General features: G+C 34.5%; 1 protein-coding gene across 1 annotated transcript in view; it reads right to left on the bottom strand.

Moving 5' to 3' along the window:
• The window catches only part of SRFBP1 (serum response factor binding protein 1), a 72,401-nt gene that overhangs the window by 24,645 nt on the left and 20,432 nt on the right, over window positions 1–27,324 (bottom strand). Inside the window, exon 4 of the mRNA XM_003826702.5 lies at window positions 14,845–14,916. Within this exon, the coding sequence (XP_003826750.1) occupies window positions 14,845–14,916 (72 nt within the window). The remainder of the gene's footprint in view (window positions 1–14,844; window positions 14,917–27,324) is intronic.

Genomic DNA, 27,324 nt, shown 5'->3' with positions numbered 1-27,324 from the left:
TGTTCTTTTTCTGCTGGTTTGTTCATCATAAGTAATCTTCATAGATTTAGAAAATTAGCTGTGTCCTTTCACACGTATTTGCAATGTTAGTATTTTTTAAAATCTTTTTTTGGAAAATTTTCTGGGTGAGAAATTTAAAATTTTCATGAGTCAAACTTTCATACTTCTGAGTTGAATTTTTTAACAAAAATGTCTTTGAAGTATGTGCTGTATCTACTTCGTACCGTAATTTTATGGTGTATATACATTTGAAAATGTACTCAGTGCTTCTAATTTTTATAAATGAAATTTTGATAAAGTTGCCTACCCAATACCATAGCCAAACATCTTAGAGAATGAACTACTTGTTATATTGAAATATGAAAAATGTTAGAGTTAAGAATACTTAACAAAATATATTCAAAAATTACAATACAGACATAGTGAGTGCTTGACACAGTGAAGTTTTGGGGCAAAATAAATGTAAACACTGGGAGGATGAGCTTTGTCATTTTTATGTGATGCCATAACAACTTTGAAGAGGGACTAAAATGCAACATCAGGACTTTTGATCTGGAAGATCTCTTTATTACAGAAATGAGAAGCAACAAGAGTCAGAGGTGGTAAGTAACCTGACAAAAGTCACAAAGCTAGGGAGAAGGCAACACTAGTTGAAATGCAAAAACTCCTAGAAATTTAAACCTCTAACTTTTGCTAAACAAGAATCTTTGCAGAGGGTGAGTTCACAACTGATAATGAGGATATTACCAATTACTTCCTAGAAGTGTATCTGAATTGTCAGCCTCAAAGGAAAAGGCACAAGTTATGTTCAAGTACTAATTAGAATACTGGTATTATAACACTATAAGAAATCATAATAATTAGAATTGAGGCTTTCATTGAATTAAAAATTATTTAATCAAGGCATTCCTAAACATCAGAACGTATTGTAGGAGAGACATATATCTCCTTAGTATATATCTGGTCCTTCACTATTCCTTATATTTAGCTGCCAGCTATTTTTAACTAATTTGTATTTCGTCTTGATGACATGTTAGTAATTTGCAAATCTCAGTTGCTTGCAATTACGGGAGTAGAAAAAATGTTCTAACGGGAAAAAACTGTGCAAATGAAAAACTAATTAACATACACATTAGTTATATGTTTCATAAATACTAAATTTAGTTTTCCATTCTTAAAAGACCAATACAAATATTACACTTGTATTTGAAATGTTTGTTTTAAAGAGTCTTTGACATACCAATTTACTAAACCATAGCAATTATTTAAGGATTTTTATTCTTTCTAAGAGAAAGTCAAATTTAATATTTTTAGCTTTTAATTTTATTCCTAATTTTCATTTTAAATCTTTAATTTTATTCTTAAGAATTTTATTCTTAGAAAATCCTACATTTAACTTTTAAAATTCAAATTTCAACAAGATCTAAAGGGGAAATGGACCAAAGATTTTATCAATCAATTAGACTAACCTTCTAGGCTTGATTTCAAGATTACCTAGCCAATTAGGAACAAGCTAGAACTCAAAATCTGTTTTCTGAATTCGGTCTAGTATTCTCAACAAGTTTTCAACTCTGAGATAACTTTCACATTTCATGACCCAACTCCAGATGTTTTTTACACTATAAATTGCGTAAAGCTCCCTTCATGTGTTTTTGAAAATAAATGAAATATAAGCATTAAAAAAGAAAGCTGGTGAAGCAGATGGGCTCAGGTTTATTCCCTTGGCAGTGTTTTGGGTCTCTGCTGCACTGAGATAATATTTGCACCTTGCTTACTGCACTGAGTTAGTGCAGAAACTCACAAGAATGAGTAGAACAGACTCTTTCCCTCCTCATTTCTCTCTTGCCCATCTTCCTTCCTCACTTAACTTCTTCCCTCTTTATATTTACTGAACTCTTATTATTATGTGAAGACACTGTCTTACACACGAGGACACACAGATCAACTTTTGAAGCTCACAATGTTGCTCTAATTTAAAAGGCTAAGACAAATGCACAAATAACTAATACAAGGCAGAATGTGATAGGCTTCATAGGTGAGATAGAAAATGGAGATTTATAGAGGGAATAAAAATACACTGATGCATCTTAAATAAATTTATTTTGAAGCTTAAAAGGCTACTAAGTAATCTCAATGAACAAACAGTTTTTACACCTGCATGAAAAAGTCTTCCCAATATCGGGAGGTATGAAGGAAACCACAGCTTTCCTTATTTAAAGCTGACATAATGTTTGCCATGGAAAATTCTCTGGAAACTGTGGTTTTCATGTACCTCCAGTTTCTTCCATTTCAAATAAATTAAATAAAAAAGGGAAAACACCTTACCTTTTAATGGAAAATTTTTATTTGGGTATATGGGTATTTATTGTAAACAGAAAAGCATTTGGATGTATCTCAGAATGTAAATAACCCAAAAATGAAAAAGATCTCTTCTTTGAAATGCTACCTAAAATAAAGTGACTATAAATAAACTGGTGGAGGTAGAATGCTAGTAGCAGTACTTTGAATACCAGATGGACTTAATTTCAATTATAGATTTTATCTGATGACATAAATCCATATATTCATATTTGTACTTATCAAAAACATTTAGCAAAATAACAGCAAACAGTCCATTTGGCTGTATCACGAGAATTGGGGCTAAACTAAACATGGATATTTAGGTAGTGATGAAAAAAGTCTCAATTATATTATCAAATATAAACTCAACTAAGATTTTTAAAATAAATGCTGAAAATAGACAAATGAAATCTTTTCCATAGGAAGGAAAAAGAATTCTTTGGAAAAATACTCTCCAATATTCTGTCTACTGTATGTTCCTGTCTTTGAAGACATTTAATAAAAACACTGAAAACTGGTCATATATAAATACAGTTTTTTTGTGAAAATTAAATAAAATTTTATGGGAAATTTAATTTGATACACACACATACATACATACAGAATGTTATATGTGAACATTACTGTGAGGGAAGGAACATAAGTGTAAGTGATAAAGCCAGTCATTTAATCATTCAAGCTAATCATTTATCAATCAACTGGAGGAAGTAATAGCTTTGTAGTAGGGGTATCTGCAGCTATTATTTCTTTTCTGCATGAAAAGTGAGAGGACATAATCACTGCTCTATTTCCCCTAAGCCACTGGGTCTGCTTTTAAGTGACAGTGATGTTAATCTTCAATTAAAACTTACATTAAATACCAATTACAGCCTTCCTTGGTTCCTATTTCCAGCAGTGGATCAATTTCTAAATGTATTTGGTCCCAGAGCACCATATGTATATGTCCTATGGTCAACTAAGGAAGAACGAACACATAAAAATAGGACAAAACAACAAGAACAAAAAGGAAAACTATGTAGAACTCCATGTACTTATAACGAATTCTAGGCAAGCAGAGGCCAAAAAATGAACCTTCCTCTAATTTGCCCTTTTAACACTGGAAAGCCATAGGGAGTTAATAATATGACAGAAGGAAATGAATGCTGGAGAAAATCAAAAGTGTAGAAATTAATTTAAAAAAATTTTCAGTAGTGATGTGATACAACTGAATCAAACAGTGCTTATACTTATTACTATTTTATGGGTCTTTGGATCTTACAGTTTGGTACTGGTGGCAGAGTTAGTGGGAAGGGAAGGTTAAAGGGGAGGATGGAGTTGAGTGCCAGAAAAGAAGCATAGAACAAGCTGAACAGATCAGGATGGGATGTTCCACTATGGCACTAGCTTCTAAAAGAAAAATGGAAAAAGATTGATGACATATAGAAAGCAAAAATTCCAAAGACAAACTTGGCCCAGAATATTTTCCCTTGAGAGATTATGGGAATTATCCTTGCCATTACTGCAGAACATGAACCACTTTCATCAACTTGACTTGCTTGCAAGAATAGCAGATAGACAAGAAATAGGTAAGGTAATCCTTTCAGGACCATGCTCATCTACATACTACAAAGAGCTACACATACACAGGACAGTCATTTTAACTATTTGTGGTCACCCTACTCGGAAAACTTACCAAGAACTATGCATGAATCTATCCTTCTACTCATCTGAAGAATGGAATACTTCCTGTGAGCTTTAAAATATCACATCTTTATGTTTATTTTCCACCTCCCAGTTTCAAAAAGAACTTAAAAGATCACAGATATAACATATAGTAAGAAAATACCAAATAAAAGTAGGCAGAAAACATGAAAAGGGGGGAAAAGAAAGAGAAAATATTATCATAATGGAAGAGACTAATTAAAATGAGGAAATTGTATCCATCAAAGACACTATTAACAAAGTAAAAGGAAGCCAAATAATAAAGGCAGCTATTTCCAACCTGACAAAGAGCTCACTCCAAAATATCTAAAGAACTCGTATAAATCATTAAGAAAACAAACCAATTAAATATTTAAAAAAAGATAAAACCAGGCGCTACATAAAAGTGGATATGCAAATGACCAAACAAAATGATGACATGTCAATGGAAAAATGCAAATTAAATTTAGGTATTATACATGCACTAGGATGTCTAAAATGAAAAAGACTAGCAATACAACTTTAACTAGAACTCTCATATACTGAAGGTGGGAGTATACATTAGTGCATCTACTTTGGAAAACCAGCATATCTCCTAAATTGAACATATGTGTGATACTATTATAGAATAAGAAATATATATTTGGTCTTTATCTTGGTTCCTAGCCAGAGCTCCCAAAACTCATGTTATTTCATAAGCAATAAGAAAATAAAGGTGAAAGGAACATATTTTATTATAATATCTTATTTTTGGTCCTAGTTTCTGAAATATGCCATATTCCATAACCAAGTAACTCCACTTTCAGGTATGTGCCCTAAAAGAAATGTGTAACAATGTTCATAGGGATAGATGTCAGCAAGATGGCAGAACAGGACTCTCTAGGGCTCATACCTGCACAGAAACATCAATTTGAATGACTATCTACACACAAAAAAATACCTTTATAAGAGCTAATGAAACCAGATGAGAGATTACAGCACCTAGGTATAGCACAGAAATAAGAAAAAAAGAAAAACAACAACAACAACAAAAACACATTGAAGAGAGTAGGAAGGACAGTTTTATACTACTCAAGTTACCCCTTCCCCAACCCCAGGCAGTAAACCATGGAGAGAAATACTTTCCATGTGGTGATGGGAGGGAGAGGTGAGCACTATACTTTGCCTGGGAACCCAAAACACAACCTACTCCAGTAAAACCAGCACCAAGAAGGTCGTCACAGGCCCCGACTCCAGGCTGATAACCAAGGACTGAGACTCCAGGCCCACCCCAGTGCTAGGTTGAAAGCCGCAGTCCCAGGCTCCAGGCCTACACAGCAAATTGTGTCTCTCGGTTGTCCCAAGACAGGCCAACATCAGTGGCCCCAGGTTCTGAACTGCCCTAAGCTGAGGATGGTCCCCATGGCCCCAGGCTTCGGGCCAGCCCTAGGCTTCAGGGCAGCCCAGTATCAGGTCAGCACTTGTGGTCTCAGCATTTAGGTCAGCCCCTGTCAGACCTGTCAGGTCCCAGGCTCCAGGCTGGTACATTCAGACTAAGCCTCCAAGCCTGTCTTGGCACCAGGCAGGATCCTACAAACCCCAGGGTCCAGGTCTGCCTCAGTGGCTTCAGGATATATACCGACCCCAGTACCGAAGTGGTTCTTACAACTCTAGGCTTCAAGCCCACCCAAGCACCAGGCCAGGCCCTGTGACTGAGGATACAGGCCTATGCAGCACTAAGTCTGTCCCTGTGGCCCCAGGTTTCAGACCTGCCCCATGACCAGGTTGGCACCCTTGGACACAAACACCAGGCAGGCACGTGCAGAGACAGGCTCCAAACCTGCCCAGTGCCAGGCTGAGTCCCCAAGGCCCCACGCTCCAGGATGGCCTCTGATGCTCCATTCTCCAGCAGACCCAGGGTCCAGGTCTGTCCCAGAAAACTCCCACTGGACCAGCCAACACAGACCCAGGGTGCAGGACCGTTCCTGTCTACACAGGTCCCGGGCCTGCCCCTGAGGCTGTAGGATACAGGCCAGCTTTTGTGGACCTAGCCTCTAAACCAGCACTTGCACACCAGCTTCTAGGCTGGCACCAACAGACCGAGGCTCCAGGCTGGTCCCCATGGCCCCAGGATCCAGACCAGTCCCAGTGGCTCCAGACACCATGCCAGCACCAGCAATATTAAGTTTCGACCAGCACCGTGGACCTAGGCTCCATGCTGGCCTTGATACCCAGCCAGCCCCCATGGTACCAGGCTCTAGAGGATCCAGAGTCCAGGCCTACTCCAGCAGACCCAGGGTCCAGGTCCATCTCAGCATTCACCAGTGCCAGGCTGAATGCCATGGACTGAGGCCCCAAGACCACCCGTGTAGACTGTGTCTCCAGCCCAGCCCTTATTGATCCAGTCTTCAGGCCCTATCACATGAACCCAGATGCCAGGCCAGCCCATATGGTGACCTGGTCACCAGGCCGGCATGCCCAAAGATTCCAGCAGCAAGCCTGCCCTCAAATCACGCCAGACACTCTGCCCAAAATCTCTGGATGCACTGACTGGAGAACGGTTCTCCCAGACAAAGCAAGTATGCAAACACTAGAATAAGTCCCTACTTCTGTAAATATGCAAAAATCAACATAAGGCAACAAGAGACAGAAAAAACCTAAGAGATACAACATGACAAAAATAACGGGATAATATCCTAGTAGCTGACCCCTAATAAATGAAGATATAGAACAGAATGACAAAGAATTCAAATATTCAAATAATTATTTTCAGAAAGCTTAAGGAATTTCAAAATACATTCAGAAACAAATTAATAATATAAAGAAAACAATAAAATACCAAAATGAGAAAATTAACAGAATGACTAAAATTACATATATGAAAAATTTAAATTCTAGAGGTGAAAAATACACTGAAATAAAAATTTAATGGAGAACACCAACAGCAGAACTGATCAAACAGAAGAATCTGTGAACATGAAAATAGGTTATGTGAAAATATATAGTCAGAAGAGAAATTAGAAAAAAGAATGAAAAGGAATGAACTAAATTTATGAGATTTACGGAACAGCATCAAAAGAACAAATGTTTGAATTACAGGAGTTTGTGAAGGGGAAGAGAAAAACAAAGGGGCAGAATGCTTACATAAAGAAATAATATCAGAAAAAATTTCAAATTTGAGGAAAGACATAAATACTCAGGTACAGGGAGGTCAAAGGTCTCCAGTGAGATTCAATCCAAAGAAGACTACACTTAGACACATAATCAAACTGTCAAAAATCAAGGACAAAGACAGCATCTTGAAAGTAGCAAGAGAAAAGAAGCAAATAACATGTAAGAGAGTTCCAATAAGACTAGCAGCAAATTTCTCAGTAAAGGCCTACCTTATAAGCCAGGAAAGAGTGGGATGATATATTCAAAGTGTTGATGAAAAAAAAATGCCAATGAAGAATACTGTACTTGGCAAAGTTGTCTTTCAGAAAAGAAGAGAAATAAAAACATTCCCAGACAAAAGCTGAGAGAGCTCATTACCACCAGACCTGTCTTACAAGAAGAAATGATAAAGGGAGTTCTTTGAGTTGAAAGAAAAGAACACTAATTTTAACACTAAAATAAATGATAAAACTCACTGCTAAAAGTAAGTACATAGTCAAATTTAGAATCTCCTAATACTCTAAATGGGGGTGCGCAAATCACTTGTATCTTTAATATGAAGATCAGAAGACAAAACTATTAAAATATTGTTAGCTACAACAGTTTGTCAAAGAATATACATGTAAATTATAACACCTAAATGCAGGAGAAGGAGGAATAAAAGTATACAGTTTTTAAATACGATCAAAGTAGCCACTAGGGAAAATCATTTAATGAGAAACACAGCAAGAGAGAAAGAAAGGAACAAAGGAGCTACAAAACAGCCAGAAAACAATTAGCAAAATGGCAGTAGTAAGTCCATATGCAGAAATAATTACCTTGAATGTCAATAGATTAAATTCTCCAATCATAACACATAGTGGCTGAATGAATTTAAAAAACAATAAACAAAAACAAAAATAAGACCCAACCATATGCTGCCTATAAGAGACTTATTTTATCTGTAAGGACTCACAGACTAAAAGCGAAGAAATGAAGTAAGATATTCCATGCAAATGGAAATAAAAAGACAGTAGGAGTAACTATACTCAGTTAAAAAAGACAAAATCAAAAATTGTACAATGAGACAAGAGTCATTATATAGATAAAGGGGTCAATTCATCAGACGGATATAACACTTGTAAATATATAAGCATCCCGTATCAGAGGACCCAAATATATAAATAAAATGTTAACGGAGCTGAAGGAAGAGACAGATTGTAATACAATAATAATAGAGGACTTCAATACTCCACTTTCAGCAATGCACAGGTCATCGAGGCAGAAAATCAATAAGGAAACATCAGGTTAATAGTATACCTTAGACTGTATAGACCTAATAGACATCTACAGAACATTTCATCCAACAGCAACAGAATACTTCTTCTCAAGAACACAAGGAACATTCTCCCAAACAGATGATATGCTGGGCCACAAAATTAGGCCTAACACATTTAAGAAAACAGAAAACATATTAAGTATCTTTTCTGACCACAATGATATTAAACTAAAAATCAATAACAGAAGGAATTTTTGAAAAATTCACACATCCATGAAAATTAAACATCATGCTCCTGTACAACTGAGTCAAAGAAGAAATTGAAGAGAAAATTAAAAAGTATCTTGAGACAAATGATAATGCAAACACAACATACCAAAACTTATGGGACACAGCAAAAACAGTTCTAAGAGAGAAGTTCATAGCAATAAATGCATACATCAAAAGAGATCTCAAATAAATAACTTCAAGTTACACCTCAAAGAATTAGAAAAATAAGAACAAACTAAACCCAAAGTGAGCAGAAGAAAATAAAGATTAGAGCAGAAACAGAGAGAGACGTGAGAAAAACAAGAGGAGATCAACAAAACCAAGAGTTGGTTTTTGAAGATATAAAACTATAAACCTATATAGCTAGACTACAAAAATGAGAAGACTCAAATAAATAAAATGAGAAATGAAAGAGGAAATATTACAACTGATGACCATAGAAACACCAATCATACTGACCAAAAGAACAGAATAGAGACACCTGAAATAAATCCACGCATTTATGGCCAACTGATTTTCATCAAAGCTGCCAAGAACATACGATAAGGAAAGGACAGTCTGTTCAATAAACAGTACTGGGACAACTGGATATCCACATGAAAAAAAAATTAGACCACTATGTCACACCATACACAAACCTCAACTCAAAATGGATTAAAGGCCAAAACATAAGGCTGGAAACTGTAAAACTGCTAGATGAAAACATAAGATATATGCAAACCATACATCTGGTAAGAGTCTAATATCAATCTTATTAAAGGAACCCAAGAAACTCACAAGCAAATTAGCCGGGCATGGTGGCGCATGACTGTAGTCCCAGCTACACTTGCTACACCAGAACTTGCACACCAGCCTCTAGGCTGGCACCTCCCACCTTGGGAGGCTGAGGTGGGAGGATCGCTTGAACTCGGGAGGTAGAGGTGGCAGTGAGCTGAGATCCTGCCACTGCACTCCAGTGTGGGTGACAGAGCGAGATCCTGTCTCAAATAAAACATAGAAACAAACAAAAGGAAACTCACTAGCAAGTAAACAACCCAATTAAAAATAGGCAAAGGACCTAAACAGACATTTCCCAAAAGGACACATTCAAATGGCCAACAGATATATAAAAAATGTTCTATCACTAATCATTAGGGAAATGCAAATTAAAACCGTAACGAGATATCACCTCTAACCCATAAGAATGGCTATTACAAAAAAGCCTAAAGATAACAAGTGATGGAGAGGATGTGGAGAGAAGGGAACTCCTGTACATTATTGGATGGCAATGTAAATTAATACCACCATTATGAGGAATAGTATGGAGCTTCTAAAACAAAATGAAAAATAGAACTACCATAAGATTCAGCAATTCCATTACTGGGTATGGGTATATATCTAAAGGAAAGGAAATCAGTATGCTAATGACATATATGGCAAAAAACCAATTATTGTATTTTGACATCTCAAAAAATAAAAACAAATATATTGTGCCATATTTTGATTTAATTAGCACTATTCTGTTCAACGTGTCATTATTTTGTCTCAGTAAGACCTGAGCACACATTTAAAACCATTTTAGGGATAACATTTTTCTTTTTTTTTTTTTTTTTCTCTGAGACAGGGTCTCACTCTTTTGCCCATGCTGGAGTGCAGTGGCATGATCACAGCTCACTACAACCTCCACCTTCCAGGCTCATGTGGTTCTCCCAGTGTAGCCTCCTGAGTAGTTGAGACTACAGCTGTGTGTCACCATGACCAGCTTATTTTTTGGATGTTTTTGTAGAGATGGGGTTTCACCAAGTTGCCCAGGCTAGTCTTGAACTCCGGGGCTCAAGTGATCCACCTGTCTTGGCCTCCCAAAGCACTGGGACTACAGGGTGAGCCGCCATGCCCAGCCTTTCTTCTCTTTATGAATGAATTATATAGAATAAAAATACTCACTGCAAAACTGCACTCATAACTTTGGTGTTGCTTTTCTGACAAGGACAGCTTTTCTAGCCATAAAATGCCTTAAAATTTAATATGACTAACATCAATTAATTGTAGAGAAATGAGTGAGAGTCTACATAAATGTAGCATCAGAGTGCTTTTTTTCTTAAGGCTGGGAAAAAACCTTAACATCATCCAGTTCAAAGAACTTTTTAATCTTCGGATTTTCCCTGAAAAATATTCTCAACACTTTGAGACTCTAATATTCAACAATTTCTCACATCTCACATAATTACAACAATTTCTCACATAATTCTCAATATTCTCAATATTCACAATATTCTCAACACTTTGAAACTCTAATATTCAACAATTTCTCACATCTCACATAATTACTGCCATGAACTACTAATGATGCCAGTGGACTGATGATTCCTCCTTAGGAACGATGGAGAGGAAGAAAAGTAAAAACTACACAGTATCTGTTCCAAACATCCTTTCACAATACGTAATTCTAAATCTAAATGTAATCAGGACCTCAAATAAAAGTCATTGGTAAGAATTTAGTTTTTGAAGTTATACTATATTTAAAAATTCAAAAAGAGTAAGCCCATTACATGGATTCCACAGCAACCCTGAAGAAAAGTAAACATAGGAAAATCCAGTATTTGTCATAATTAATGATGAAAATCAGATTATGCAGAAGAATGAATAAGAATGAAATCCAGATCAAAACCCTGCTATGTTAATGAAACCTTCAGAAGACATGGATTTACATTCTTGTTTAGTTAACTTGCTGATTGTGTTAATCTGGACAAACTAATCTCCATGAGCTCTAGTTTCCTACTTTATACAATGGGGGTGTAACTCTCTCCCAATCAAAACTCCTCCACTAGAGTTGCGAATATTAAAAATTAAATGTGATTGTATCTAACATACTTTAGTGAAAACTATAAGCACTGAATATAGGTTGTATTTAATACATAATTCAATTCTAAAGACAAATCAATATGTAATATAAGAATGAGTGTTTTTAAATCTTTTTCTTACACACACCTTATAGTTAAAGTATAAATTCTCTTTTAGAAATAAACTCTGTGGTTAAGATTATCTCTTATATTTTCTTGTACTGTCCTTAGCAATGCTTTTAAGATACCAAAGGATGACTTGGCTTCTTAACTGCCAGCCCCAATCCCCACAGTAGCTGTTTTCATTTATTTAATATACAACACTTAGTGTGGGGTAAAATTTGTAACAAAAGGTTCTGAGAAAAATAAGTTTTGGAAATCATGGCCCTAAATCATCTAGCATGCTGATTTGCACATAAACATCGACTGAATGAGTATTTAGCTACCAATCTGTTATAGCAAAATTTCCAACAATTTGAGAGATCTTAACATTACACAAACTTTTATTCATTTTACTCAAGTAGTTATGATTAGAAACTTTTATATAATTATCATAGTATATTTTAAAGTATGCTCTGATTTATTACATTTGAATTATCCCACCACTTTTTGAGAATAGTGATTCTCAAAAGCAAAACTTTATGGAGGTTTAGAAAAAAGAGAAAAACTTAAGAGCTTGGAGAAGGGGCCTTTAATGGTGATCTCATTGAAGTATTTTATTGATTAAAAACATGACATCCAGAGTCAGTGTATGTCAAATTTTTCTATTCAAGTACCCTGAAGGCAGAGAGAATGATAATGTATCCTCTGGGAACACACAGTTCAAGGTTACACTCTAGATAACCCAAAATTTGGTAGTCTTATAGTTTATCATAAAAATTAATGCAAAATTTAGATTTCTGGTTCCTTTTCTTCTAAAATTCAGATGTTGAGACTTGTGAATTTCTGGTTCCTATCTGGAGAGTTAGAGAACCAGAAAGAGCAAAAAACAAAAAAGATGGACAAATAGCAAATTCACACTGAACCAGTCAGAGTGAACATCTTTTAGTCAATTTGGAGTGGGATGAGATGGGGCATTATATACAGAGGACCAAAGATAAGAATTATGGCAGACTTTTACAAAATTAAAGAAGCTAGATGACAAAGTGCAGAAAGACAAGAGCTATCAACACAGAATTCTATACTTAGTAAAAATATTTTTTAAAATAAAGGACAAACGAAAAACTTTCTTGCCAAAAAAATTGTAGAAACTTACTGCCAGCAGATCTACACTTCAAGATATTTTAAGAGTCTTCAGGAAAAACAAATACACCAGCAGAAAACTTGGATTTAAACAAGGAAATAAAGAGCAATCAAAACTGAATAAGTGAAAGTATAAAAATGATTTATTTTTATGTTTAATTATGTCAAAACTGAACTGAATGTTCAAATATTCAAAGCAAAAATAGAAAAATCTATTATATACTTATAGCATATGTAAAATGTTTAACAACAATGGCACAATAGAAGGCATAGAGTAATTGGCATTTACTGTTCTTAGATCATTACACTGCATATAAAACAGCATAAAATTATGTGAAAGCAGAATTTGGTTAATTAAAGGTGTATATTATGAACTGTAGAGTGAACACTAAAAAACAATAATAAAATATGTACATGTAATGAATAGGTCAATAGAAGAGATAAGATGCTCAATTAACTCACAGGAGACCAAAAAAGAAGAAAAACAAAGCAAAAAAGATATGAAGCAAATAGAAAACAACTGCTAACTGGTAGATTTTAATTCAACCACATCAATAATCACATTGAATAGAAATGGCTTAAACATACCACTTAAAAGAGAGATTATCAGATTGGATAAAAAGCATGATCCAAGTATATGCTATTGATTTTTAAAAAATCACCTTAAGTACACAGACACAGGCAGGTTAAAAGTAAAATGATGGAGAAAGATATTGAATGTAAACACTAACCAAAAGAAAGCTAAAGCAGTGATATAAATTTCAGACAAGATAGACTTCAGCACAATAAATATTATCGGGGTTAAGGAGGGCCATTACATAATTATAAAGGATCAGCGCCCCAAGAACATAAATCCTAAAAGTTTACATATCTAACATACATGTTTCGAAATGCATATGGCAAAAAGTGACAAAACTGAAAGATCAAATAGGCAAACTGACATTCATAGATGGAGGTTCCAACGCACCTCTTAATAAAGTAGGCAGAAAAAAAAACAGTAAAAATATGGATAATCTGAATACCATCAACCAATTTGACTTAACATTTACAGATATCCCAACAGAATATATGTTGTCTTCAAGCGCACATGAAATATTTACCAAGATATGCTATACTCTGGACTATAACAAATAGTACAACATTCAAAAGAATAGAAATCACAAAGTTTATGTTCATGGATCACAAAGGAATTAAATAAAAAAAATTGCAAAAAGATACTGGAAAACCCCTAACGGTCTGGAAATTAAGCAACACATTTCGAATTAAACCATGAATCAAAGAGGGTTCAAAGGAAATTTAAAACATTTTAAACTAAGAAAAGAAAATACAGCATAACAAAATTTATGAGATGCAGCTAAAGTACTGCTTACAGATAAATGCATAGCATTAAATGCTTTTATTAGAAAAGGTCTAAAACCAGTAATTTAAGCTTCCACATTAAGAAACCAGAAAAAAACACAAATCAAGAAGATGGAAAGAATGTAGAATGGAGCAAAAATCAATGAAAGTAAAAACAAACGCAATACAGAAAAATCAATTAATACAAAATCTGTTCTCAAGTGGAGCAACATGGGTACAAATTATAAAAGGGAATTAGTAAGGAAGAAGCAGGAGTAGAAAATCCAAAGAGTGGAAGATGTAGAAAAATGTAATGATGATGCCACCTAACAGTGGTGTGTTCTTAATCACCTAATTTAATTCTTTTTGGGTTCCAGTTTCCTCATTTGTAAAAAGAGGGTGAAAAAACATCTTTCAAAGAGTAAATGTACAGATTAAATGAGATATTCATAAAAAATATTTGGAAAAGTAATAAAGCATCTTAGTTTTAAGTAGTATGATCAGCAGACTAATTTTTATATAATACATGAAATGTCATATTAAGTTCAACATACCTTTAAGGACCTCGAAGGTATGATATTACAGCAAAACAAAATGTATAAATTAGTATAAATTTTTTTTGTGGTGGCAGTAATGGAGTTCAGTTAGGAAAAGTAATTACAAACTAATAGCATGACTTCTTGGTAAGTTTTCTCTTCAAGAAAAAAGTAAGCAATATAGATGAGAAACTTTTCATAAGACAAATATAATCTATTGCAGATATACCTTTTTGCAGATTTTTTCAAAGTTGATATCATCACCAAGAGCAGATTTAGTTACTATGTCAGGTTTCAATTCCTGTGAAAGAATAAAACAAATTAATTTTAGTTATGTGTCTATTTTTATCACTATTATTAAGTTCCTTTCCATATCTTAAGAAACTTAATATTAAATAACATCTTAATTTTGAGAAAAGAATTAACTCCCATAAAATATGAGAGTTGAAAGGAAACATCAGGAATATAACGGAATGTGAATTAGTGTAATGTGCCTATTAAAAGAAAAATATTTTCAAATGGAATCAAAGCAAAACCTAACTCTATACTGTATATAATAAAGACTCACAAAGAACAGTTATTTAAAAAGGTTCAAAGATTTACCAGGCAAACAGGAAAAATTAGAAAGCAGGTGCTGAGACTGTGTTTCAGACAAAGCTGAGGCAAAGAAAACAAAATGAAGACAAAGAAGATAACATTTATGACTATGCGTCAAATAAAACACAACTATTACATAAAGCAGAAACTTCATGAAATAAAGGAAATAGAAATACTATTTATTAGCTCAAGACTCTGACACACAACTTCCAGTCAAGAAAGAACAAAATCGGGAAATAAAATTACAAGATCTTAACAACAATTGTATCTTCTTCTCAAGTACACATGGAATATTGATAAAAATTATCACATATTAAGTCAAAGAAAGTACAGTAACAGTAAGCTCCATCAAGTAAAATATTATTAGCAACAATCTCCGATCACAATGAAAAAGTAGAAATGAAAGAAAATCAACTAATCAATAAAAGAAAAATTAAAAAAGGCCCTTCCACCTGGAATTAAAACAATAAATAAATAAAACCACCTCAACTAAACAAGTCTTGAGAAAGGGGAAAGATAAACAGATATGTCAGTCTAACAATAAGAAAATGCTACATATCAAAACTTATGAAAAGCATTTAAAGTGGTTATTAGCCTTAAAACAACTATTGGTAAATAAAATTAATGAAAGTAAGTGAATTAAATTACTCAACTAAAAGTAACCGAAATTACCTCTGTCAATTCTTCATTTAACAAGTGAAAAGTAAGACTCAAATCGTGATTTGTCCAAGGTCCTATAACTGGGTGGTAGAAAGGCTGACCTTAACTAGTACCTTTATTAGATCATCATCTTTCTGGCCTACTGCCTCTATGATAAATTCAAAAAATCTCTACCACGGTCAAAAGCATTCATGAAAAACTAACACAAAATCAATTTATATTTCATGGTTTGTGATGATGTCATATGACCATTTAAACAAGACCATCAGAATCTTCTAGGTATGAGAAACACAGGTTTTAAAATGAAGCATGATTTATATGAGCTGAGTGTTATTGTAACCCTTTCAGCAGAAAGGAATATATACATATGTTTTTTCATAAATGTGAGGGACTGAGCAACCCAGGCAGGTAATTTTGGCGACTTTTGTAGTCTTTCAGAAATATTACAGGGAGAATGATGTGAAGGTTCAAAATCAACAAAATATATTTAAAAGATATATAGAAAGTGAAGTTGATATGAATTTAATCAGGTTGGGTATATTTAAAGAAATATGTTTGCCACTAAGGCTGTGAATTTGTTGGACTAATTATTAGCAATACCCAATGTCAAGATTTGCAAGCTAACAAGTTAGCCAAATACAGTATCACAGATGTCGGTAGAAGACACGAGGCTCCTGGGTCGGAGACAAGGGGCAATTTATTACTCATAGCAATAGCAGGAGCCAGAGTATCAAAATTTTTAAAAAGCTCATTCACTGTTTTACTTTTTTTGCCCCAGAAACCCAAAGCCCCAGATACATGGTAGATATTAAACTTAAGACATTAAAAAATCCATGTAATAAAAACTAAAGGGAATAATTTAGGAATAATACCTCTAAAATGGGCTAATAAGTGGAAAACATGTTATTTGATTGAGAAAGGGAAAACCATTTGTAGCTCTAGTAGTATGATACGCAAACACAAAGCATGATTACAATAACCTCTACTACTAGAACCTAAGTAGCGATTAATTACACATTGTGTGCTAGGCTGAATAGCTCCTGGAAGACGTCCATGAGCCTATGAACATGTTATTTTACATGGCAGAAGTGACTTTGCTGATGTAATTAAGTTAAGAATTTTTTAAGATGGAGTTATTATCCTGGATTATCCAGGTAAGCCGAATGTAATCACAATCTTCCTTACAAGAGGGTAGCAGAAAGGTCAGAGAGGGAGATGCAGAGAAACAAAACAAAACAACAACAACAACAAAAAAAAAACGAAAGTGTGGGAAATGGTGGAGGTGGAGGGGGGAGAAGAGAAAGAAAGAGGGAAGAGAAGATACTATGCTGCTTGCCTTGAAGATGGAGAAAGACACCATGAATCAAGGAATGCAGTTGGCCTACAGAAGCTGAAAAGGCAGGAAAAATTCTCCCCTAGAGCCTACAGAGAGAATATGGCCCCACTGAAAGTCTACAGAAATAATACAGTCCTGTTACTGTTAGGACTTCTAACCTTCAGCACTGTAAGACAATACATTTGTGTTGTTTTATGCCACTAAATTTGTCATAATTTGATACAGAAGCACTAGGAAACTAATGTATTTTCCATCTCCTACCAGTCTTCATATTATAAAATAATTCATTATACCATATTATTCGGACAAACACTACGTGCCATAAATAATGCCAATAATTAAACATTTACCTTAAAACTAAGTAAAATATAGATGCATTTGGATGGCTTAAACTTTTTGTATTATACCATTTATACTTCGGTATTTTGGACCAACTCGTTTATTACCTTAGTTTTAAATACAGCTATATGTGTCATTAAAAGGGAATACTGTCTCCTAAAACATGGTTCATATAAAATGTAAAAATTGTGTTTAGCAAATATGGATGGATAGGAAAGCTGTGCCATAACTGGAATTGTCAGGTACTATTTTAAGTAAACAATGAGAAACTAAGACTTTTTTTAGACAACACAAAAACTGCAATAAATGATATATTATGAAGTTATTCTTATCTTCCTATACTTCTTATTCAGAAGAAATCAGGTACTGACTTTCAGAATAAGGCTCCTTTTGATGTACTATTACAATTGCACAGATAGCACCTTAAATATTAGTGTTCCTATTAAAAGATTACAGAAAATTTCACACATAGCTTTTCTGAATCCTCCTAAGAGTCTGCTGCGAAGTCTGCTTGGGAAGTTCATGCTAAATTGTCAGGACTCGCAAATTATTTCTCTAACTGCTCTGAAACCTAGATTTACATATATTTTAACTCAAAATATCTATTTTTTAAGGGAGAATTTTAAACAACTTTTTTTTTTATCACTGTAGTACTGAATTTAATAGTGTCAATAATACATTATAATTTGGCCACAAAATTTACTTATGTTTTAAGAACATATAAATTACATATCAAATTGATTATGGAAGCCAGTCATAGCAAAACTCAGTAGAATCCAGAAGATCAGTAATTAAAACTGGAGGAGACATGCAGAATTGAGTTTTCAAGATCTGAAGTAATTCACTATTTACAAAGAATGCCTGGGATGATGGACAACTTCCCTGGATTTGAGGCTGGGGTCCCTTACCTGACAATACATCAACTCTCTTCATTATAAATTGCTTTCTACAAGTGCACTGGAAAGCAGGTAAGCCCTAATTTGGCTAAAAAGTAGCAAACTCTGAAAGACAAATGATATGCAGAGGCTTGGGCACTAAAGAATCATTATAGCTTTCTGGCTAACTATTCAGAAGTGTACATATAGTCTAACCAGCTTGTTGGGAACAATTCTGCTTCAAGTGAGAACGTGGTCAGGCAATAAGACATGTAGTCAAAAGAAAATGCGTTGAGGACATACATAAAACAAACAACTTATGCTTACAATAACCTTTGTTCTCCATATTCTTGACAGAAAAATGGAACGAAGAGCCTAGAGTGTAAGCTCTTCAAGGGTAAGAATGGTGTCTTATTCACCTTTGACTATGAGACTCAAGCACAATGACACATGTTGAACAGAATTGGACCAGAGTAGAAACATTTTAAATGTCTATTTCCTTTTTTTCCCAACTTTTATTTTAGATACAAGGGTACATGTACAGATTTGTTACATGGGAATATTGTGTGATGCTTAGGTTTGCAGTAAAGATCCCGTCATGCTGATAGTGAGGATAGTACCCCATTGGAATTTTTTAACCCAGACTTCTCCCCACTCCACCCTCTAGTAGTCCATGGTGTCTCCTGCTCCCATTTTAAGTCCACAGGTACTCAACGATTAGCTCCTACTTGTAAGTGAAAATGAGAACATGCAGTATTTGCCTTTCTCTTCCTCTGTTAATTTGCTTTAGAATATAGCCTGCAGCTCCAACCATGTTGCTGCAAATGACACGATTTCATTCTTTTTTTATGGCTGCACAGTATTCCATAGTATATATGGACCACATTTTCTTTATTCAATCCACCATTGATGGGCACCTGCACTGACTCCATGTCTTTGCTATTGTAAATAGTGCAGCCGTGAACACAGACGTCCATGTGTCTTTGGTAGAATGACTTAATTTTTCGGGTATATACCCAGTAGTGGTATTCCTGGGTTGAATGGTAGCTCTGTTTTAAGTCTATTTCTTAGTGAGAGAGGAAAAAAAAAAATCAGTAAAGTCTCTTATTAGGAAAAAATTCAAAGCCAAGATTTGCCAAAAAATTTTCAGTTGCCAATCTAAGCTTTTTCTTTAGAGAAACAAAGTTGAAAGAGGACAAATACTGGGAAAAAAAATCAGCCAAGAGGACTACTAGAGTGTTGCAAAGAAGAGTACTTACTGCTCATAAGTATTCTAAATTACTCTTGTTTTACTTATAATGGGAGAAGGTAAAGCACTACTTAGAAGACTCACTGAAATATACAGATTTATAATTGTGAATGGCTGAGAAACTACATTAGGTATTTAGCCAGGCAGGTGCCAGATACAACCTTGCTCTTTCTGAGGAAAGGTTTCATGCCAAATGGAAAACTAAGATCCATTTCTAGACCCAGTAATAGACATTTTAGACAGGAGTTATATACCTATTCCAAGGGCATTTTATATGTATTCAGTGTTTAAAGATCACCTAGTCCCTCATGCACCACACTTAATCGTGGTTAATGTCACTTAAAATTGTGAAAGAAACTAGTTTGTGCTTATATGATACTGTTACACCATGCTCTTCCTAGTGTATATTGTTAATGCTAAGTAAAATGATTAACCAGACAGCGACACTTAGCTTTCCTTCATCTAAAACTAATTCCAGGCAGGGCGCGGTGGCTCACACCTGTAATCCCAGCACTTTGGGAGGCTGAGGTGGGCGGATCACGATGTCAGGAGATCGAGACCATCCTGGACAACATGGTGAAACCCCGTCTCTACTAAAAAAAAATACAAAAATTAGCTGGGTGTAGTGGCATGTGCCTGTAATCCCAGCTACTCAGGAGGCTGAGGTAGGAGAATCGCTTGAACCTGGGAGGTGGAGGTTGCAGTGAGCCGAGATCATGCCACTGCACTCCAGCCTGGCAATAGAGCTAGACTCCGTCTCAAACAAACAAACAAACAAACAAATTCCAATATCTTTTTTTTTCAGATAAATGTAGTTCTCTTGAATTTAGATTTTTCTCTAAATTGAATATAACTGCAAATACTCTAAATATTCTGCAATTTCGAATGCAGAATATAATGCATTTTTCTACATAGTAATATGCAAATTTTATGTAAAAGTTATACATTATGAACTTAGGAGAAAAAAAATACCTAGATACATTTCAATTTGGAAAAAGAAAATTTAGGTTGCTCAACTTTGTACATACTTGAGGAAGGCCTGTCATCAGGACTGGACCTTGGCCAGCTCCTAGGAGATGACCTCTGAGCCTGTGGGCCACAAGGTACCAATCTGATCAGAGAGTTTATGTTAACAATGTGATTTACGGTGAATGTGTTTTCACTTTGGGTGGCTTCAGTCTGAATAGCTGAGGTCAGCCATGCAGGCAATTCATGCTTACGTGACTAACAGCCAATAAAAACCCTCAACACCTAGGCTCAGGTGAGCTTTCCTGGTTGACAACACTTTGAACATGTTGTTACATTATGATGGGAATGTGGCCATATGACTCCACTGAGAGATGCCACCTAGAATTATGCCTATTTTTTCCTGGACTTCACCCCATGTGCTCTTCCTTTTGCTGATTTTAATCTGAATCCTTGAAGAGTAATAAACTTTTTGTGAGTATAACAGCCTTTTATGAGTCCTGTGAATCTTTCTAGAGAATCATCAAGGCTCAAGAGTGGTCTTGGGGACTCCTGACCCACTCATTTTATAGAAGAGGAAATCATGACCCAAGAAACTTTAAGAAACTCATTCAAAGAATCAAAGCAGGGCTAGGACTAGAATCCTTGTATTCTGCTTTGTGGCTATATTCTGTTGTCAGTGATGGTCAATTAAAAATTGTTTGAATTCCTTCCTAATTATGTTAAACTAATATTATTCATGTTTTCTACATTAAAGACGTCATCCCCTAATAGCCAGATCCATCAGAATTATTCTAGTTCTCTTATTCCACACAGTGCTAGATGCCACTTTTTGCTTTTACACAAAATATCAAATTAAGTCAAAATTAGGTAATCCCAATTTTGGTTATTTGGCTACAACCTTGTCTTTCTTCTTTCCAGGGACTTTGTTTGAACAACCTAATATAGTGACTCGTAAGTGTATAAGCAGTGCAGTGTTGCCTCTGGTTAAGCAGGGAAAGTAAACATTTGTAACCAAACTATTCTGTATTGTGCTGTGGGAAGGGAGATTGGGTAAACACAAAAAGCAACTTGGAGGCAATAACCATGTTGACATTTTTAATTTCAAGAGAATCTTATCAGAGTCAGGCTTTTAACTTAATAAAATATAAAACATGTTTGTATTTTCCAAAGTGTGATCAAAATTGGAATAGTATATTTGGGTTATAAGGGATTATGCCCCAATACAAAAAATTAGAAGGTGCCAAGAAATGTCTGGGTTCTAAATTTTTGGTCTATTTGAAAATGAGTCATTTCTCTGAAATAAAGAATCTGAAATAACTTGTAAGAGTGAGAGACATCAAAATCTTCATACTTTTCTACAGTTGAGAATTTCATTATGATTACCTTTCAGTGACAACAAAAACTTTATTTCCTAAATACTGTTCTGCTTTTTAAATACAGTTCTAGATGAAACTTCAATAAAGTTATACTCTATCATCATATTGCCAATAGATTTTTTTTCCAAATAAAATATCAGATCTTCTTCCTACACCTAATCCTGTGTTCTCTATAAGAAACCAATTGCATCTCAATCCTCTGCTGCTAGGATTAGACAGCTCAGAGTCATGTGATACTGGGAGTCCCTTCACTATGCTTCTGTTATGCTCCTATCACCCTTTCTGCTTTCTCTTTGGTACTGTCAGTTGTATCTGTTCCCTCCATTGTATTACCATTATCCTACTCCTAGGTTCAAGACTTCTTTATGGATTGTGTGGATTATAATAGCCTAATTGGTTTTCCAGACTCGAGGATGAGTAACTCCAAGGCCCATTATATCACCATCCGGAATACGGAATGAAGTCAAACTTTCAGTTTGGTATTTAAATTCTTTCAGTACTCGGCCTTAATGTATCTTTCTGCTCTAACTGCTCTAATTTAATAATGCACTTCCATGTTTAACATTCAGTTCTACATAGAATCACCTGAAAAAATTTTCTACCTCAATATCTTTGTAATATGTTTGCTTTTTAAAATTCTGTCATTCTAAAAACTTTCTCACTCCCTTTCCTTCCAATCAAAAACTATCCATGTTTTGGATTTTGGTTTTTAAATACCACTAATAATGAAGCAGGACTTCTTAGAGAAATGGCTGATTACGGATATGAGGCAGAAAAAGTATAAACCCTGTGATAATTTCTTATGCCAGAAAAGGACAAATGGGATTCAAATTAGGGTCTCAAACAAGCTATGTAGGCTGGCTTAAAGGGGCTACCACTGGCTAAATTTGGGTGTCAAAAAGAATACTGACAGCAATGAATTGCAACCACATTGATCATGTATTTGTTGTTCAGACTAGGGCCCATTTGAGAATAAAATAAAGCCCTATTAATAAACATGCTGGGCCACATGGTGAATGAATACCTGGACAATCCCAGGGAAATTTGGTTATATGATCAACCTAATTATAACACTTGTCAACACTTGCCATCTCCAAATGCTCTTTATTTTCTCTCCAACTCACTTCATTGGCTTTTGTCCCAATTACATCAATCCCATTATTTTAAGCCCGTGATGATCTCCACGCTGCTAAATCTAATGAATAAGTCTCAGTACTCCTCTTACTCAACGTATCAGCAGCATTGTCCCCTTCTTGGCCTATCAATTTTTGTTAAGTTAATTCTTCCTTTCTTCTTGATACGCTGTCTTCATTTGACTTAGGTTGGACCCATATTCTTGGTTATTTTTTCTTTGTCTCCTTTGCTAGTTCTTTCTCTTCTAACTTAAGAATGGACCAGGACTCTGTCCTTGGTACTCTTCCTTTTACTATTATCTAATAATACCTCACTGATTTCATCCAGTTTCATTATTTTAAATATCATATATATGTGAACATCTCCCCAAAATCTCCATCTGTAGCCAAGATAATTTCTCTGAACTGCAGACTTACATATCCAAGTATCTACTTTACATCATCATTCCTAATCCTTCCCACTCTGCTCTATTTCTTCCACAGTACATAATCTACTAACATGATATACAATTAACTTAAATTTATTATGTTGTCTACCCTAATCCCCCAACCCCCCACAAAAATAAATTACAAAAGATCAGGAACCTTTGTCTACTCGTCTCAGGTATACCATAAGTGTCTAGAAAAGTACATGGCATTTGGTAAATGCTCAATAAGTGCTTGTTGAAAGAATGGATACTGAAGTTATTTTTACTTGTTAGGTATTATAAATTGTTACACTAAATATCTCAGTTATCGCAGTATTAGATATAACATAAACCAGACATGTCAGTAAACACTGCCCCTGTACAGGAACAATGGCAGAGAGTGTATTTAATAACTATGTCTTTCATTCAAGTTTATTATTTTCTATTACCTAGATTAAAAAAACACACCAGTTAATCTCTCTTGACCATGTTGATATCTGAGTTTAAATCACTATCTTCCTTTACACAGACTTCATGAATAGAAACTAACAAAATAATCTAAAAGCTTTGTATTTCTTGATTCTACACATACTTCCTTTACAATGTAAAAAAGAAAAAAAAAAACAAAACCCAACACCAAAACAAAACAATGAAGCAATACAAATTAAAGTTTTTCACCCTATAATTTGTAAAGTTTCATTCAACTTTTAAGACTCACTGTTACAGAAAGACTTCCTTGTATCCTCAAGCAGTGTTAAGTGTCCCTCCTCCAATGTGCCTATCAGCATCTTTCAGTACATCACAGTGAAGCTCTCTCCATTTTTTTCATTAGACTTTAAGCTTCTCAAAGGCAGACACCATATTAATTTCTATATTTTTATAAACTAGCCAAACATGGCACACACAAAGTATAGACATATATTTTTGTTGAGCCAAAATAAAGTGTTTTGGTCATGAGGATGGTTCTGAGATGACATTATAAATAAGTATTTGAACTTTTCTGGCAAAGTACCAGACTAAAAAATATCAGGTAAAACTTCTGTCTTTGGAATCCTACAGTGCTAACTGAAATAAAGACAGGTACTTTAGCTTCTGGTCTAAAGTCACAATGCAATCTGGACAATGATAATGGATTGTGTGGTATAGCTGATCTGGAAAATATCTCTGTTCTGGATCCCTCTGTCATTATTAGTTTTAGCGTAACTTTTCAAAATCGTGTTGAAGGCAATGGTCATCTTAAATAACATTTCATTCATGACATTTATATGCATTAAAAGACTATAGAAATTCAAATTCTTAAAAATTAAAGTGTACTATGGCTAGGAATGTTGATGCTGTATATGTTATTTACTCACCACAGCAAATAAGTCAAACAAAAATTATATACTGCTATAACCTCTTAAAAATCTATTCATAGATGTGCCCATTTATATTTGAAACATGTCACAGAAATTTCACAGAAAGCCTTCTATGTGCTGAACATTGCGTAAAAAGGCAATCCAAACAGTTTCATGTTTGAAATAACATGCCAATAACCTGTCATAGTAACAAAAAGAAAGATGTGTTAATAATAGATTTCTAAAAACTGATTACCTAAGTACTGTATGTATGAAGATGAAGTAAGCAGGGTAATTTTAAGTAAGTGGGGTAATTTCTGTTTAGCGCAGTTGGTGGGAACAATAAAAATATAACCAAATTACTAGGGGAGCTTTCTCCAATCACACAAAACTCCCATCCATTATGACATACGCCCTAAGGCATGAAGCCTTATGCATACATCCTCCATCTTTCCCAATAAAATCACTACTTTAGAGGTTGGTGAAAGCTGTGAAAATGATGCATTCTGATTTTGCAAAAGTATGTGTGATGTGGTGGAAAATCCTGCCTTGTTATCACACAAAACCATAGGTAAGAATGAGCAATGTATAGGGAATATAATGTTGACTGTAGTATTAGATACAAATGAGGTTAATACAGTTGTGCACGATGACAGGGGTCAAGTGATGAAAATGCTTTTAATACTCATGAGAAATTAGATCCCATCTGGCAGACAATAGGAAGCTAATTTTAGGGTCTTGAACAGGAGAATATAATAAAACAAAGTAAGTTTACTACTAAGAAATTTTATTAGTGTCAGGTTTTTGCTGGCAGTCAGTTAAAGAATTACTAAATGTCTACAAATAGTACTGTCTCACTTTAGTTCCAAGCTGAATTTCATGTCAAAAGTTGAATCTTCATATTCTAAAAATTAAGCTGAATGCATTTTTTGCCTATAAATTATTTTCATCAATATATAAAAATAATTGTTTCAGTGAACAAAAGCTTAAAAAACTTGTATAATTCAATTGTACAATGATCTGCATCTTACCAAAAAATATTAATTAAACATAAACATTACCAGATAAAGCAGTCAAATGAAGCTCCAAAAACTTCTGTTTTACCATACAGTCCTATCTCTCACAGTGAAATACTTTTTAGAAAATAAGGCAAAATAGCTTGTTTAATGTAAGTGATTAAACATGATCACATTTTTTATGCCAAATAAAAACATCAAAATTCTTCCTGGCATATAAAATTACTCACTTCTGTCAGGTACAAAGAGGTAGACAGAGAAAATGACACCCAGCAATTACATTAGTCTGAAGATTCTACATAGAACACTTCTGTATTCTAAGAAATAAATTGAACAGACAGCCTTTTTCATTCTGGACCTTCTCTTCTAACAAAATGGATGGCCTTGTGAAGAAAAGCTTTTTGTTTGAAAATAATTTGTCTCCATTTAATCCCAAATTGAGGTGATATCCAGTTGAAAAAAAAACAAAAAGAACATCACATTTTGTAAGACCAGTTACTTACTGATCTTATTGCTGCTTTTCTCTAGGGCCCTTTGTCTCCTATTATGTGTTTCCAACAAAATATGTTGTAATATTTAACTCTTTTCTCAAGCACCATATTATTTCAGACTGGAATTATGATAGTAGTATTGGTTGTCCAAAATTTTTGAATTAATAATTTAAAAGTGCTTTGGATACTTTCACAGTTATTAGGAAATGTTTGGCTAAGGTTTAGGTTCAAATTTCCAGAATTACAAAACAAAAAAACCTAATCAAAACAAAACAAAAATAAATGGGAAACATTAAAAAAAAAGCCATGTTATACTGCGTTCTCCCTTCATACTGCTGAATCTTGTTTATACACTCAGTAGCCTCTGAAGTAGGCTTATCTAGGTGAAGAATTCCAGAATCAGCTCCTTAGAATCAGTTCCTTATTTAAAACTTAGGTGTATACTATGACTCAGTAAATAGTAATAGCATTTTCATCTCTTTTGCCAACAAAGGCCTGCAACTTGCTCTTTGTTTTCAAACAGAAGCAAGCGGTTCAAAAACAGACAATACATACTATCGTTATTTTTCACATATGTTCTTATTTAGAAGACAAAAATATTTTAAGGCAATCATAGACTTTATATAAACATGGCCTCCAATGAAAATCATGACTCCTATATATTAAAAATGCAACAGTGTTAAGAATTTCAGGAATATGACCTATACAAAATAGTAACTTCAAGCTGTAGAAACTACATGCCAGAAAGCAAACTGGGATTTCAGTATGATGATCTGTTACTAAATGCTGTTTCATGAGTGTGAGGAGAGCATTATATACTGATCTTTTAAAATAGCGCTATGATTTCCTGTTTATAATTTTAAAGGTCACAGTTAAGTACAGAAGGCTAACAAACCAGGACATCTTGCTTGCTCTTTTAGAAAC

The sequence above is a fragment of the Pan paniscus genome, chromosome 4 (genome assembly GCF_029289425.2).
Source record: "Pan paniscus chromosome 4, NHGRI_mPanPan1-v2.0_pri, whole genome shotgun sequence".
Taxonomy (NCBI): Eukaryota; Metazoa; Chordata; class Mammalia; order Primates; family Hominidae; genus Pan; species Pan paniscus.
Note: the sequence above shows the minus strand (reverse complement) of the source record. Positions and strands in the feature narration are given on the sequence as shown.